Genomic DNA, 17,063 nt, shown 5'->3' on the forward strand with positions numbered 1-17,063 from the left:
TTCTGCAGTCCCCTGCCACAGCAGAGGCAGCAGGATATAGAGGCTCTGTGGTGCTACACATGCAGTTCTGTGCCATGAGTAGACTCACGAGGGTGCACCACAGATGTTACAGCTCCATTTCCAAAGCTGCTAAAATCTGGAAACTAAAGATGGGATCTGGCCCTTAGCAGTTTGATGGGTTTCAGGTACCAAAATCCCAGACAGCCCTCTTGTCCACCACTGCCCTCTCATGGTTCTTTCTTCCCTCAGTGGGAGAAGCAAAAATCTATGCGGGGTGGGAAGGGTCTTGTCCTCCAGGTAGGTCTTCCGAACAAGTGTCCCTCCTGCAGTTAGGCTGCAGTCAGGCTGGCTCTTGCCTGGTCTCCTCCCAGACGTGATGATGCTTGTTTCCTAGATCTTCCTTCAATTTTGGATGAGGGGTATAAGAGAGGGAAAGGTTAAGTCTATATATAAGTGTTGTACTTCACTTCCTATATGATGAAAATGGAAGATAATGGAGTAAAGCTTTTCTTCTGTTCTCAGGATAAAGCAGTTATGATCTAAGACAGAAGGATAACAGGAGTACAAAGCCACTGTGGAGAGAGGGTATGAAGTGCATATAGCTTTAGTGAATCTGGCCCTAGGCAGCACAAGTTTTCATTAGCTGAAAACTCTTAAACTTTCCCTAACATAATGAATTGTTAATAAAAGCAAAGTGGGACAGATTCTCAATTTTCTTGTACCTTGCCGCTGTACAAACGGTGCAATACACACCGCTTTACATAGGGTTGAGAGGTTATGCAAGGAAAATGAAGACTCTGTCCCACTAGCTCACTGCTGTGAAAAAATTTAAACTACATATAAAAAAATGACACTCTTCTCTTCCTCCACTCCCCCACCCCCCCTGCCCTTTGATTTTAACAGCACTCGCAAACAAAATTACATGATGAATTTTTCACGGCAACATGGGCTCAGGCATTTCTACAACAGAAGACGAAGGTCACTTAGACGATATCCATGAAGAAACGAGAAATTTATTTTTTTCCTCCCAACATGTGATGTGTTGCTTTCCATTCTTTAAACCTAGCACTGCGTCTGGTATCAGGACTTATCTGCAACTGGCTTGATGAATAACTGAAAGCCTTTCTCAAGACAGAGTGTACACCACTTTTTCGCACTGTGAACTAATGAGAAGTGACTTATTTTCTCATAGGTAAATGTTTTAATGTTGATGTGTCTGTGAAAATTGTGATCTGTTGTAATATCGGTTACAGTGGCAGTATTGGAAGTAAGCAACTAATTCTGTTTAACAGGAAAAAAAGTTTAAGCACAAAGACTTTTCAGATTTTATGTTTTAAAAAAGTTACATACTAAGTACAGGATTTAACATTCTTTGTCACATAGGTATTTAAGTGCACTGTATTTCAGCTCTGTGTCATTTTATATTATTAAGTTATCATTGTTTGTCCTCTTTGTATTCTCTTCTACAACATGACACATTGGCACTGTATTTACTTGTTTTGTTGTTGTAATATTTTTGCTGCTGATTTTTGGGCTATTTACTTTCTGACAAAATGTATTAAAAAAACAAAAAATCAAAAAATCAAAGTACCTAATCAAGAAGATAATTGCAAAAGTAGTTGTAAAGGCATTGATATCCTTCCATCTTATTCTTTGATATGTCTGTTGGTTAGCATTGTTTTGTGGATAAAAAAGAATGCTTGACATTAAACTTTTTTTCTACAAAGGAGTTGTGGATGAAGCCCCAAACAGAAGTTCCCAATTCCCTGTCTAAATGTAGTCAGTTCTCTGCGACTGATTTACTTACAGTAACTGCCATTTGGTGTCTGTAGTAATGAAGTGATTTGTAAACAGTGAACGTTTCATCGTGTTCTCTTTGGTGTTTGTTTCTATTGCGGGTCATGTTTGTATCTTCTGATAAAGTTGTATCTACACCAGCAACGTTATAATGCCCCTATAGCCCTAAACCGTCTATTATCATAAATAAAATGCTTCACTTTCTGGTGAACTAAGCTGAAGATCCATGCTTCAATAAAAATAATATCAACAAACAATTCTGATGTTAGACTTTTCAAGCCATGCAGGCTTTACCTGAAATCATAAACCAAATTCTTTTACTAAATACCTAGATTCTAATGCAAACATTGATGGTATTTTTCAGTATTTAGTACATCACACTTAACAGCACTTTGCAAATAACACAAACCAAGAGATCTTCCCAGTCCCACCTGTGGGCATGACATGGTCTTTGGTACAAGGAATGAAACACTAAAAGGGGACCACAGACCAATACACACTCTCACTTGTCTTTATCTGCAAACCAAAATGCAATGTGCAAATCGGCATTTCCAAGCTCTGAGGACTACAGCGCAGCACGTAAACAACCTAGTTCGAAACAAAGTTGCTAATTCTTAGAATCATAGAATTATTTAGGTTGGAAAAGACCCTTAAGATGATCGAGTCCAGCCATAAACCTAACACTGCCAAGTCCACCACTAAACCACATCCCTAACTGCCACATCTACACATCTTTTAAATAGCTCCAGGGATGGTGACTCAACCACTTCCCTGGGGACCCTGTTCCAATGCTTGATAACCCTTTCCATGAAGAAATTCTTCCTAATATCAAGTCTAAACCTCCCCTAGCACAACTTGAGGTTGTTTCCTCTTGTCCTATTGCTTGTAACTTGGGAGAAGAGATCGACACCCACCTCGCCACAACCTCCTTTCAGGTAGCTATAGAGAGCGATAAGGTCTCCCCTCAGCCTCCTCTTCTCCAGGCTGAACAACCCCAGTTCCCTCAGCCGCTCCTCATCAGAGAGAAGTATCATGTATACCTGCTACACTCTTACATCATGCGCATCTGCTTCTGGCACCATACTGGTCTGAACCAGAATGGTGTTTCTTACACACACATGCTCAGCCACCTAAAATGTGTTTAATTTTTAAGAGAGTTTTGATCAAAGGTACCTGAGCAATGCAGGAAAAAAGGAGGCCATTCAGTGACAAACGAGGGAAAACCTTGGCTTTGTCAGAATTATGCAACAGACCTTTGACAGACCTGGAAACTTCCTGCAACAGCCCAGCCTCCTGCAGCTGCAAACTTGACTGTACTGTTCCAGAGAATGGGGTGTGGGCTTTCAATCCCTGAAACAAGATGAAAGATCTATTCAGAGAAAGAGCAGGAAGAAAAAAAATTAGATTATTAAAGAATATAATAGCTTAATGTTTGGGCAAGAGATTTTAAAATATTGTAATAAAAGTTTTGCCCATTGAACAAACAAAAATGCAAGATATAAACACTCCTATTTTTAAAGATAATTTTATTTGCCCTAATATGTCAACAGATGGGTGATATTTTAATCTAAAATGTGTGTGCAGCTAGCATGTTGCTAGGGAATTAATGTATTTTAAAGACTTTAGATACAGTGAGACCCTTAATCTGATTTTCTTTCCAAGTAAGAGACCAGCTTAATCAGAGAAGCTGCTTTTCACAGTTATATTTATTTCCTTTGAATAATGTATGTAATTATGACTACTGAGGAATCCCTGGAGGCATTTCACCAGAACTCACTGCAAATTGGGTGCAGGCTTTTCTCAAGAAAATCATCCTCGCTGGTAGATTCCTGGGTGACGTTGCCATTTGCCCTTTCCAGATTCCAGGAAGTTCTTCCTTACATTTTTGCCATTCCTACAGCACACAAGGTAGCATGCACATATGGCATGCTCAGTGTATGTACTGCTTTATTTTTCCTCCCATATGACTGAGAAACAATGAGTCATCTGACTTTAAATAGTTATTAAAACAGCAAGCGTGACACAGCACATAATCAACGGCAATAAAACAGTGACAGTCCTATCAAATGTACTTATAAGCTTATCTACTGGTATAAAACTTTGGCAGGCCTAACTAAGAAAACTGATGCTTTTAGTATAACTTATAGTCTTCCTCATGTCTTCTATCAGCTCACTAACCCAGAATAAGGAGAACATGAGAGAAATTAAGTAAAAATACAGGAAGATAAAGCTCTGACCTGCTGGACATCCTAGAACAGCCAAAATCTGAAGTTCTCATAATTTTGCCTGAATGTTTTTCTCTTGAGCTTGCTTCATCCACAGATGGTAAGATTACCTTAGTGAGAGAAAATGAGTGGAGCACAAGTATTTTGAAGGACCGAATCAGGCTTTGCATGAACTTGAGAATTTAGACAAATGGGAAGAAATGAAACAACACAGCAAATACATCCAAAGACACAACATTGTCAAAGGGCAAGGCACCAGCACGCAAAGTGAGTAAATATCTGGCTAGGCAGCAAAACTACAGGAAGAGATTCAACAGCGTAAAGCAGTTTAAAAAAAATGCCATTTTGCATTCTATCAGTAAAAGTGTTTATGGTAAAACACAGTAAATATGCATACAGCTGTCAGTGCTGGTAAAGTAGATGGCAGTTGTCAACTGTTGAGCGTTTCACTTAAATACAGATGTAAACAAGAGAAATTGCAGAGTGTAGCAGCAAAAACAAGACCCTTGAAACCAAGAGTTTCCAAGTAGAGAGAGTTGGTTTGTTTAGTCTAGAAAGGAAAACATTAGGAAAGAGTTATGACAACATCCATAAACATAGATCTATGTTTTATTTACTTGCTAACCCTTCAGGGCAAATGTCGCTGAGTGGAAGTGCTGCCACAGCATCACCTCATTATTTATCCATCAGTGGTGAATGGGGTTTGGTTATTATCCAAGCGGGAAGCCGGTGTGAAGCTCTGTGAGCCCTGCTGATGGATGCACAAAAGGCTACGCGCAAGCAGCAAGGTGCAACAGATGAACCCCACTCAATTCAGCTCTGTAGCAAGGCTTAACTAAATGTGACTCAACACTGGACTACCAGGAGCAAGCTAGCTGTAGAGGGGAGCTACCGTAATCCTGAGCTGGTGAGGGAGCCTCAGAACCAAATGAGATCAGCAAAAAGGGCTTGCCTACCTTAAGCATGGCCCTAAAGAGCTCTTCAAGGGCTGTTGGCACTCTGGAGCTCCTGAGACCATGCGACCGCTTGCAGTACATCTCCTGTGGAGGAGCAGACGGAGCACGTACCATCCGCAGGTGGTGGATCTGCTCCCGGAAGAAGTGACAGCGAGATATGAGGCTGCCAAAGTTGGATGGGTGGCACGTGGATGAACTGCCTAGTGCTCTCCTGTGTTACTCATGTTTTATGACTGTAATGTTTTTCTTCCCCATGTCTTCTCAATTCAGCTGAAGTGACGGATCTGGCAGCAAGCCCAAGGACTTAGGCCAGTGCATGGGTAATTACCACAGAGCCTGACGGGCACAGTTTGAGCTGGCACCCAGCAAGGAGGGGCCCAGTAAAAATGGTATTCCAGGGATGGAGGAGTACTGTGCTGGAGGGGATTGATAAATGTTGGGTTTATAGTTTAAATCTATATTTCTTTTGAAAGAAACAAGTTTGTTAAGCTTCTTTAGGAGAAAAAAGAGTATGTGGTTGTGCTTTTGAGCTGTGCTGCTCAGGGGAAATCCGTGAATGAGCTAGTGGCAAAGAAGCTCTTTCAGAGGGCTTGGCTGCTTCCCCGATTGCCTCTGGGCCAAAGGCAGGACTGGGGGAGGTACTGGGCAGCCACTGGGCAGCCAGAGGTTTTGGGCCACTTCTGCATTAGGATGCTATTGCTGATACCACGAGAGCTGGCTGATAGCCCCGGGTCCCTCTTTCCCTGCACAGTGACTGTGCACGTACACACCAGCCTTCTGCTGACACTATTATTGCTCCAGGTGTGCTAGAAACAGCAGAGGCAAAGCCATTCAACTGGTTTATATTCACCACTGGACACCCAGCTTAGCCCACTTAAAGTCTTCTCAAGCGACATTTTTAAAGGATTTGAGCTCAACCACTTTCAAGGAACTTCTCACAGCAAAAAGGAAAATGCCCTGATGTTTGAGTCTCTTAGAATAATTGTGCTATTATGGACAGTAATAAAGCTTGACATGACTAATGTATCTGTATAGGATGTGGGTAGTAACTAATTAACAGGAGCAATTTCAGAACCAAGCCAACTGCCACTGAAATCAGTGGGAAAATCACTCTAAATCTAAACGCGCTCCACTTCAATCTGGAAATGTCCACCTCATCTTTCCTACCTCAGCTGGTTTGACCTGTTCTAGGACTGGCATAAGACTCCATGGTCAAATGCATTCAGCGGCTTTTCTTCTGCATTAGAAAGTTGTCTCATTATTAGAAGAACTCTGAGTGTAGTTATGGAGTGGCTGGGAGTGACCCAGTCGATGGAGCCCATCTGATGCAGTTTGTTAATTTGGGATGTCCCGTATGGGATGTCCACACCAATGAGACAAACAGAAGCGTCAGAAGTCTCTGCACTCCCCAGTCCCACAGCTAGCTCCCGTGCCCATGCTCGGTATCACCGGTTGTTTGAGGAAGTTGAGAACTAAACAGCCCGACAACCGGAGCTCTAACCAGCTAACCAGAGCTGGATCTGGCCTTTCACGGTGCCTTACAGCTTTCCTTCAGCTGCTGGTGAGCAGAGGCTCCTGCTGCTCCATCCCCCGTGAGCCAGACGAGCCCTCAAAGCTCACACTAGGCTCTGTCATCACACAGCTCCAGTAGTGTGTGTCGTTAACTGATTTCCCCCAGTTATCCTCCACAGGAGTTTTTTTAGTCTCTCCAATTGTCCATATTGTTTATTCTGTATTAACTTCCCTTCCCTTTTTTCGTTTTGACCGAAAAACCTCTTTTCATCTTGTTCCTACTGAGTTCAGCACTACATTAATCCTTGCCCTTCTCTCAAAGCTGAAGAACTGAAGCATCTTTTACCATTTTAGACAATGCTGGAAAGAAGCAATAAAAAGAACTATTAAACTTCCCAGTGGGTCATGCTAAAATGCGCACAAGGAATTAAAACCAGCTTCAGTTCATGTATTTAAATGGAACCATTGACACAATTAGTGTAACATAGTCCGAAGTGTGGATTACTGTGACACTCAAAATGATGCACACCTTTGTGGATTTTTCTAGCCAGAAATCTGCCATTCCCATGCTTGTTTCAGGCTTTCTCCTCTCCTTCCTCTTTTGCAGGGTGTATAAGCAGAGGTCTGCCTGTGGTACGTTATGCTGTACTGGTAATGCAGCATTTCAGAATTTCAGTACATCTGTGGTGACACAACACCTTCATAAGGTCATTAATTCTAACACCAGCTACAGATGCCCAAGTTCAGAAAAAAACAGGTTTTTGGATAAACACATAAGAATCAAAAAAGATGCCCTTCCCAAAGTATCTCCATTTACCCAGTTCTGTAGAACACTGGCACCCAGCACCATTCCACATGGTCTGGTGTATGTGGTGTATCTAATACATCCCTCTGAAACTGTTCATCACAATGCCTTTTTGTTACAGCCTGTTTTGGATAAAACCAGTTATAACAAACCTCTTATTTAAAATGCAACTTTTGAAATGTTTTGACCGTGAAATTTCTCTCTTTGACAACACTGAAATTTAAAGTACTGTACTTCAGCTTGAATTAATTTAAATTTTATTACTCTTCTACTCTAACAAGGGCTAACACGTCAAGGAATCATTTTAAGGTTTTCAAAATAATACATTTCAGTAGACACCAGTGTTACAATTTTTTTTGTGGTTTCAGTGCGTAATCATTTCAAGATGTTCTTTTCCTACCAGTTCTAGATACAAACCCAAATCTCTACGAATCTGAGAGGTGGCAAAACATTTTCTCTTTGGCAAGAGAGAAAGCTATTGTTATGTTGGAAAACATTTATAAATTAAGGACTGAAAGATGCGACCTATGAACATATTTCACTACTAATTCCTGTGTATTCACAAGGAAATTGATACCTACGTGTCCTTTGCATCCTTAACTAAATAAGAAACTGCATCTAGCCACTTGTGAGACCGACCACTCCCGGACCCACGCTGACAAGTGTTTCTCAGACAGCAGAGGTGGCATTACAGAAGAAGTACTCGCTATAGAAGATGAAAAATAATTCTAAGAAAGACTCTTGAAGTGTTCAGTCAACATGAAGTCCCTCGGAAATTTGTATTTATACATGCATTTACATGGCTGGCACACGTGCATGTCTGACACCTGTGTTCGACATTTCTTAGGGGACAGAGCATCAACGTCTGCTTTTTCAAATCGATTTTAGACAATAACCCTCATAGCTCCTTGACCGGAATTTCGGGACAACCTGACTGGGGTTTATTTAACAAGCAACACGGCGCCCCTGAGTACCACGTACGCGAGCGTGGCGAAAACGACCACCAGGCCTTGTCCTGCCTGTGGTGCCACTGCCAGCCAGCGCCCGGCTCGTGCTCCTCAGGTCTATCTTTATATTTAAATCAGAAATAAATTATATTTATATTGTAATTATGTATTCCGTGCGCACACGCACATCCGAGGGGGAGGGCGGGGGTCTCGCCTCGCCCCCCGCAGGGCAGGGCCCAGGCAGGTGGCGCCGGCCGCCCCGGCCCCCCGGGCACCGCTAAGGGAACGGCCGCGGCGGCGCCGGGCGGGGGCGCGCACCAGCCCCGCGCACACGCCTGCCACCCGGGCGGCCCCGCGGCATTCTGGGACTTGTAGGCCGCGGCGGGTGCGCGCCCGGCGGGGTCTGCGGGGGGGGGACTACGAGTCCCAGCCGCGCCCGCGCTCGCCCGCGGCCGGCAGGGGAGGAGGCGGGGGCTGGCGGCAGGCGCCGCCGCCAGTCCCGCACCCCTCGCGCTCACCTTGGGCGCAGAGGGGAGGCGGTGTGTGGCCGCTGTCGCGGGTGGCTCGCCGCCGGGCTGGAAGGAGGCAGCGCCTGAGGTAAGCGGAGCGCGGCGTGGGGAGCTGGCGGCGGAGGCGGTCCCTCCTGAGGGAGGTCTTGCCTGAGAGGGGTCCCTCCTGAGGGGGGGTCTCACCTGAGAGGGGTCCCTCCTGAGGGGGGCCTCGCCTGAGGGGGATCTCGGCTGAGAGGGGTCCCTCCTGAGGGGGGTCTCGCCTGCGGGTGATCTCGCCGGAGAGAGGTCTCGCCTGAGGGGCGAGCCACGCCGCGAGGAGCGCCGGGTCGGGGTCGCGCTCTCCCGGTGCCTGGGGCTCCAGCTCGGTTATCTCATGCTCCCGCCTCTCACCGTGCCTTCCCTGCTCCCTTCGCCCCCGCTCCCCGCCGGCCCCCGCCTCCTCACCCCGCGCCCTCCCTTGCCGGTCCCCGGCGGAGCGGCCGGAGCTCCGTGGGCGACGGGAGCCGTTTAAAAGACGGTTGTGAAGGCGGTGCTGGCCTCGGCGCCTTGCTGGGGCAGCCGGGCTGGTCTGTGCTTCCCTCTTAAGGCGCTCCTTAAAGTTCGGGGCTGCCCGGGCAGCAAACGGCACCCACGCTGCTGGTAACTGTAAGACACAGGCGCAACACCCGGGCTAACTTGCAGGGGGAAAAAAAAAAGAAAGGGGAAACTGGAGGAAGGTTGAGAGATCAGTCATTTCCTCGTCTAGTGACTGCAGCCCTCTGAGTTTAAGCTGCGGGCTGTCAGTTTAGGTCAGAGTGACTGTCCGAGAAGTCTTGCAATAACAAGAAATAACCACTTTGCGCTTTGCTACTAGCTTCAACCCAAAGATCTTCAAAACCGTGATTGAATTACCCCCCCCCCCCCCTCCCGCCCCTAATTTTCTGGCAAAGAATAAGATTGTGGCTTTCCCTATGTCAGTGTTTTTCAACTTCTGATCCGCAAACTGTGGGAACATTTTGAACTCCTTAGAAGGGATCAGTGAAAGCAACCAGGAAAAGCCAGCCAGAAAAGCAAGTAGGCTTAAATTTGTTGTGCTGGTGCTCATACTGCTGTTGCAAAACTTGTAATTGTCTGAACATTGGAATAAGGTTGAAAGCTGTTTTCAGGATGCTTCAGAATTTTGGATAACGCAAAAGGCAGTTGCAGCAGGCATTTAGAGATCGTTGAGTAGTAAGAAAAAAAAATTTAAATTACTGCCATTATTTCTGCTGATGATTCAGCAGAATGTACTGATTCTTCAGACTTATGACAGTAACACAGTTGCACAGCATTGGTTTGGATGGGGATGACTGACAGTCTTAACAAGGATCTGGCCACTGGAATTTTTTTTTTTTGGCCAAAGTTTTCATAAAGGAAAACTGAAATTTTCAGACTTTTAAAATTTCTACTAAAGGTAAAATAGAATGTATTCTAGGTTAACAGGTATCTTGATTTATGTTACAGAATTTTCATAAGATGCTATTTTACTAGCTACTGTAGAAATGGAAAAACAAAGATAATGAGTTGTACAGTTTCAGAAGCAAGCATGTGTAGGTGACTTGGACTGAATTAACTCTGTGGGGATCAGCTCTCGCATTGGTCTTCCTCAAAGTAATCTCACTTTGAAATACTTGGTTTATGGCAATTCCAAGCATTCTCAGCACACACGATAGATGTTCCAGTACTGCATTTAGCAGTACTCCTGAACAGAAGTATCTTATTATTTGTCTTGCAATGTATTGTGAAACATCTCTGAAAGGGAATGTGGAAAGGGTATAGTGAGAGAATGGAGCCTCACCCATGCAAAGCTGCTGTTGGTAGCTGATAAAGCATATTCGTTTGAGATAGCATTTACCCCCTTGTTTAGACTTGAGGGCCTTAACTCAGCAGTGTCACCGTAAAGGCTTCACTACGCTTAAAGGTATATTTGTGGTATCTGGGGCAATATTGGCTTATAACCAGAATCACGTTTCAGTGAAGGAAAGCTCGAAGTCCAATAAGAAAAAACCTGCTGCTATTTCCAGGCTTGGGTTCTGATCACTAAACTGTATTTCCTCTGCGTAAGTAATCTGTCCAGAGCTGATGTGTTTTTTTGATTGTACTGTACAAACTTTGTGTAGGGTAACAATACACTTAAAGGCTGACATACAATTAAAAAAGGTGAAGATGGCCGAGCGTGATTCTGGGGGAAAGGGCCTCGGAAAGGGTGAAGTCTTTAGCCTCTGCCACAAACTAAGCCCGGTTTTCTGAGCTGAATGCTTACTAAAGTGCACTGTTGGGTTTAGCCATCAGATCTTAAGACTTAGGCCACTAAATAGCCATCAAGTAATACTTTTTTTTTGCAGTTTCTACTCTGTTACTGTGGTTCAAAGCGTATGTTTGGCACACAGCTCTTCATAGGTATAGCAGTCTGTCACTGGGGATGCAATGTTTTTAGAGCTTAAATGTTCCAAACCACATGGGAAGTTGGCTGTTATTTAACATGACACAAAAATCATGCAATACTGAGGCACAGAACTAGCAGATGGCTGCAATACCATTATTATTTTGCTAATAACTCGAGAAAGAAGAATTGGGCATGTGTTTATCTGTTTTGACTATTAGTATTATAGTGTAGACAGACCATTATTATCTTAAACTACTATTTATTTGGACTGTGGCTGTAGCCTTTCTAAATGTGACCAAGACTTTTGTGTAGTCCATGGGTTACCTAGAGAAGCAGAGTCCTTTGAGCTCCTCTATCTCACTTGGTTTGGCTGATTGTCTGCACAAGTCAACCCTGTAGCTGCAAAGGAATTTGTGACTTTGGAGCTTGCTGCTTTTTTTGTGTCTCAAGGAAGTTTTCTCCTGGAGAAGACAAGCCTCCACTCTACATTTTGATGTGGGTTTTTTGTTCTATGTTGTCTCTGCCTTAGCCCTCCACTACACAGACTGTCCTAGCCATGCTGGTTTGCTCAGCTTTACCTTTGGTTATGCCAGTTGTTACCCAGCTGGGGGTCAGTGTAGTAGCAGCAGCTACACGTAATGTTGTAAACTTGATGGGATTGGGCTGCTACCAGAATAATTTAGGGAAATAATTAGGCCCAAACTGTCTGATTTGATAGGCAGCTGTTACTTTTTAGTAGGGCCTGTAGCAATAGGACAGGGGGTAATGGTTTTGAACTAAAAGAGGATGGATTCAGACTAGATGTAAGGAAGAAATTTTTTATGATGGAGGTGGTGAAGCATTGAAACATGTTTCCCAGAGGGGTGCTAGATGCCCCCTTCCTGGAAACATTCGAGGTCATGTTGAACCGGGCTCTGAGCAACCTGGTCTAGTGGTAGATGTCCCTGCTCATTGCAGGGGGGTTGGACTAGATGACTTTCAAAGGTCCCTTCCAACCCAAACCATTCTATGATTCTGTGATTAAGGCTGGATACCTCATTGTCTCCTAGTTCCTGGTTTGAATGCACAGTGACTGAAACATTTACCGTATGGTAACTTCCCTAGCAACTTCCTAAAGGTGTTCAGAGAGTTTCTCAAATCGTCCTGCATGGTAGCGTCAGAGCTTTGGCCAAATAATGGAAGGACAGTGGATCTCAGAGAATTATGAAATTACTCTGACACTCTATCTGTGCATGTACAGTAGATGTCAATTTGAGGATTAAACCAGAGTTTGCAAAATTCCTGGCAAAAACTTGTGTCACTTCAGCTGTCTATTCTTCCTGCGCTAGCATTAGCACACAGGGGGAAAGCCAGAAAGTCTTTCATTCTTGTCTATTAATTATGCCATCTTCTCTGCAACATTGAAATGAGTTGCTTTAATTCACCTCTCAAGGTTTAACAGCTTTCATGGATTCCCTCATTTCTTCATACTAGTCACTTTTATTCTGAATAGCTTTACACAAGCGTCTTTTGGCGTCTTGCATGCATTTCCCTATGATCCAGCATTTACTTCCTTCTGAGTCTGATGAACTACTGACTGCTATTTTTTCTTTTATTTCATTGTTGATATAGTTTTTCCATATGAACTGTTTTTAAGGCATGTGTTTTTCTGTCTGATCGTTTGATAGTTCTGTAACTTTTAGCATAAGAAGACCATGCTGTAGCTGAAATTCTCAAGCTCAAATCAGCCTGTTGATTCCCCAGTTAAGTTTAGTGAATTAAATACCTTCCTTATCCTGATGTGTTTCCTTCCCTAGATCTGTTAGCCAGCATAATGTTGTCTTGCTAGATAGTCCTTCTTGATAGTATTTCCTAATATGTCTACAAGACCATTGCTGTTATTGTATAGGTAGTTATCTTTAACTTTTTGCTCTTCAGAAGTATAAGCAGCAGCAAAGTCCAGATCTTGTAGTTCTATTCCACGTGCCCAGGTAATGAGAAAGCTATAGACAAAGAGACAATGTGAAGTATTTCCATGGGATCTTTGATGTGAAGATATGGCTGTAATTTTGTGCAGGCAGTTAAATGGGTATTGCAAGTCAGTTGCATTGATAAGATTTAGATTTTATTAATGAGCATGAGAGTACATATATGAATAACTGGTCTATGAGGAAACTTGAACTATTATTCTCTAAGACTTGTATTAAGTCATTAACATTAACATAAAACAACTGTTTCTCTTGTTTTGTGCAGTAGTAAGCTGGGAAGACCTTCCGTGTGACAAATAATAGCATTCTTGGGAGTTTTTTGACGATGAATGTGTATTTTCACTGCGTGGGTGGAGTCTCTCTTTCTCCAGCCTTCACTGAAGAATCCTTACCAGTTTTGGGCAAGGAGTGGATCAAGTTTTGCTGCTCTGCTTTGACTATTGCCTAACATTTTGTATGTCCAGTTTTGTTTGGGTTGCTATGTTGTGGGTTGTTTTGGGTTGGGTGGGGTTTTTTTAGCTAATTAATAGATTTTAATCTATTAATTGAAATCCTGAGATTCTGACACCTGGACTGGGCTAGAGGTGAGGTCAAATTGTTCATTTTCATTCATTTTATGGAAATTAGGTTCTGAGGTAGGGCTAGGGGTTTTGAGAACTCCTCAGGAAAACCTCTCATAATAAATTATGAACAGAATTTTCCAATCCAACTCAGAGATGGCAGTGTCTGTTGTTTGAAACATGCTTGTTGGAGTTCAGTCTGATAGAGCCAGATCAAATTAAGGATTGAGCTGGTTCAGCATTACAAAATTTCAATTTTGGGCACTTGGTTTTCATGGAGTAGAATTCAAAACTTGATATACCATCCAGGAGAAAACTTGGATTGCTAACCTGAGGTGCCCACAGGGAACACTGCCTGTTACTGTTGTCACGGAGCTCTGCTGAGCTCAGGCATGTCTGAAGAGTCACATCAGGAGCAAAATCACAGACCTTTCATAGATACAGGCATCCATAATATCTTCTCTAAATACTGAAGTTTTGCTGCTGCTGTCATAACTTTATGGCACAATGTGGTTAAAGTCCTTTCCCAGAGGAAGCAAGACCTGAGTTCAGTTACAACTTCAGCATGTTGGGATTTAACCTGGCATCTCCTGCTTTACTAGGATAGTGCCATAGCTACACGGCTTTGACATAACATTGTTTTCTAAGCCCTCCCTATTTGTTTCAGGTTTACTGTTTCTTTATATTCTATCTCTGGTCTGTTCCATTGTTCAATGTGGAATTTTGCACTATACTTCTTTCTTGCTTGTTTTCAGTTCTGTAGTACGTGTTTCTGTTCTTATTTCTTTGTCAATTTCATCTTTAAAATTGATGCTTATGATCTTTTTTCACTATGGCATTGCAGCGCTATAGATGGTGCTGCGTTTGTGTCCATGTAGCTGAACAGGTGACCTGAGTCTTTAACTTACTACAGATGTAGTGAGTCTGATTTTTCTTTTTCCCTACCTTCTGGTGACATTTGTTTCTTTTGCATATGTGTTTCTGAGGAAGGAGAGTTCTTGCAAGAAGTCATCACCAGAAAGTTTATCAATGAACCTTTCTTCATTTCATTTGGTGATTCTCAGCCCAGACACCCTTGTTGCTCTTCCAGTTCCTTCCTTATGGCACCCTGTTTTAGTGTTAGCTGTTGCGGGCATCTGTTCATGCAGAGTTCTACAAAACACACTTGAAGAGTCAGTTGGAGAACTCTTTGCCCCTGTTTGAGCTAAACTCTGTGACTGACATCTTTACAAATGTTTTGGTAGGTGGGTTCTTAGCTTTACTGCATGCTTGGGTGATGAACACCACTCTTAGAGCTCTTCACAGAACATATGTATCTTCAGTTCTACCTAATAAATGCCACTGATTTATGAAGACTTGACCAAGACATCTGAAAATCCTGTGCTTCAATAGCCTACTAAAATTAAAGTATAAAAGTATAAAGTAGGTTGTGTTATCATTCCTATACTCTGTAGCTTAGAACCTTCAACATATGAACATGTTCAGTGCCAGCTGGTAACTAGCGTCAGTCCAAAGCAATTGCCGTGTATTGTCCTTCCATGTATTGTCCATCTTATCTGATTTCTCTGTTTGGGATTGTGAAGTAATTGCTTTAGCTATATGAAGGTTAGTCTTTTTACTTGTGTAGTTAAGAACAGACACAGGGTTGTCTCACATTAGAATGTGAGCTCTGTCATCAGCCACAGAAGAAATGCAAAGCCGTGAGTCTGCAAATAAAGTAGGGATTTGCTGTGAAATACTTATCAGAGAAACTTCTCTGTATGTTCATTTTGATTACTATGGATTTTAAATACTTCAAGGAAAAGCATTGTTGGCCCGTTTGCTGCACACTGATGGCCCTTATGTGTAACCTCAGTATTGAGATGTTGAGGAAGGTCCTTCCCACTGGCTGGTAATCACCTTGAGAACATGAAGTAACCCCATTAAGTACACAGGAGACAGGAAAATGCTATCACTTGGATACTATAATCTTAACCAAGCAGCAGTTGCACAAATGGGACAGGATGCATCACAAGTCACGTTCTATTCACTGGTCATGTAGGATTTGATTTGATACCTAGCGCACAAGAGATACACACAGAAAACGTGTTATAAAGTAGCTGCCAAGAATGAAATGTTGCTTCCAAATGCAAATCCTAGGGTGGATAGGGAAGTTGAACTTCTCTCAAAGCTAGCAGGAAGAGTTGCAGCGTAGATGAATAGTTACCATTACTATGTTCCCACATAGTGTCTGCCCTGTGCTGAAGTTCTTTGTTGGCTTTGTCAGAAGCAACAGTTCTGCAGGAATTTCTTCAGGCACAGCAATGGCTGTAGCCTGTTCTGCAGAGGGGCAGATCCTTTCAGAAGGTGTTAGGAAGAGACCTTTGTACGGGATCCTTGGAGACATTTCAAAACCTCTTATTAGTTAAGTAAGGTAGTTACTTCATACCTTGTTTTCAGCAGTGAAACTGGAATATAAATTTAGAATCCCATCCCAAACCCCTGCTTCTTCCCTCCTATACTATACTTCAGCTTTCCATGTGGCTTGAGAGGTTAGCACTGTAAACTGATGACTGAGATGATTCTGGTTATAAATAAGTCTTCTGATTTTTTGTTTTGTTTATTTTTAGCTTGATGCAGCACTTGAGAGGCTAGTGATGTTTGTAAACAGGGTCGATGAAGCAAATACAGAAGGGGAGGACTCTTTCGGTGGCTTCTCTGCTGAAGGAATTGTCATGTCACTTCGCCCTTCTGTACAGATACTTGTTTGATGTCTGCTTGTTCCACTTCGCCAGAAAAGATGAACCAGCTGCTGGAGATCATTGATGCACTGAGGTCACATGAACTATAGAAATATTCTGAGTTAGCTTGGTCTGTATGCATGGTCTTGATTTGTATTGTTTCCTCTGATCATCAGCTGGAGCTTTACGATGAAGGCTGCTCCAGCAAAGTTTTTGGCAGTGAACTGCACCTGGAAAAATTAAGCTGGCTAATGATTACCTATCCCTGAGGGGCTGTACATCCTTATCAGTTGGCTTAAGCATGGAAAAGGGGTCATCAGCCATGGTACCATTCTGATTAACTTATCTGATTCCACTGTCACTAGCTACTGCTTTTGGATTTCAGAAGGGGTGAGGATGGCAGATTCAGACCCAAAGTCACTAAAGCCACAAAAAGCAGGAATAAGAATGATGATATTTCCATGTGTTCTCATAGTCATCACCGTGTTTGCATTGGGAACAGAAGCCATCTCTTATCTATATCTGACAGTGAAGGAGACCAGTGTTCTGCTGCTCAAAGTGCTCCAGGTGTTTGTCTTATGTGGAATTGATTAAACAACTCAATCATCATAACAGGTTCCCAAAACATTCTCTTATTGAAAACAAACATAAGATTGCT

General features: G+C 43.0%; 2 protein-coding genes across 2 annotated transcripts in view; both read left to right on the forward strand.

The window, feature by feature from the left end:
• The window catches only part of RELN (reelin), a 300,342-nt gene extending 298,488 nt beyond the window's left edge, over positions 1-1,854 (forward strand). The window contains exon 64 of the mRNA XM_075429592.1: positions 904-1,854. Coding sequence (XP_075285707.1) covers positions 904-1,000 — 97 coding nt within the window. The 3' untranslated portion in view covers positions 1,001-1,854. The remainder of the gene's footprint in view (positions 1-903) is intronic.
• A 6,905-nt stretch (positions 1,855-8,759) lies between these two features.
• SLC26A5 (solute carrier family 26 member 5) overlaps positions 8,760-17,063 on the forward strand; it is a 37,219-nt gene continuing 28,915 nt past the window's right edge. Inside the window, exon 1 of the mRNA XM_075429594.1 lies at positions 8,760-8,839. The gene's annotated coding sequence lies outside the window, so the exon portion shown is untranslated. The remainder of the gene's footprint in view (positions 8,840-17,063) is intronic.

Source organism: Opisthocomus hoazin, chromosome 8 (genome assembly GCF_030867145.1).
Source record: "Opisthocomus hoazin isolate bOpiHoa1 chromosome 8, bOpiHoa1.hap1, whole genome shotgun sequence".
Classification (NCBI taxonomy): Eukaryota; Metazoa; Chordata; class Aves; order Opisthocomiformes; family Opisthocomidae; genus Opisthocomus; species Opisthocomus hoazin.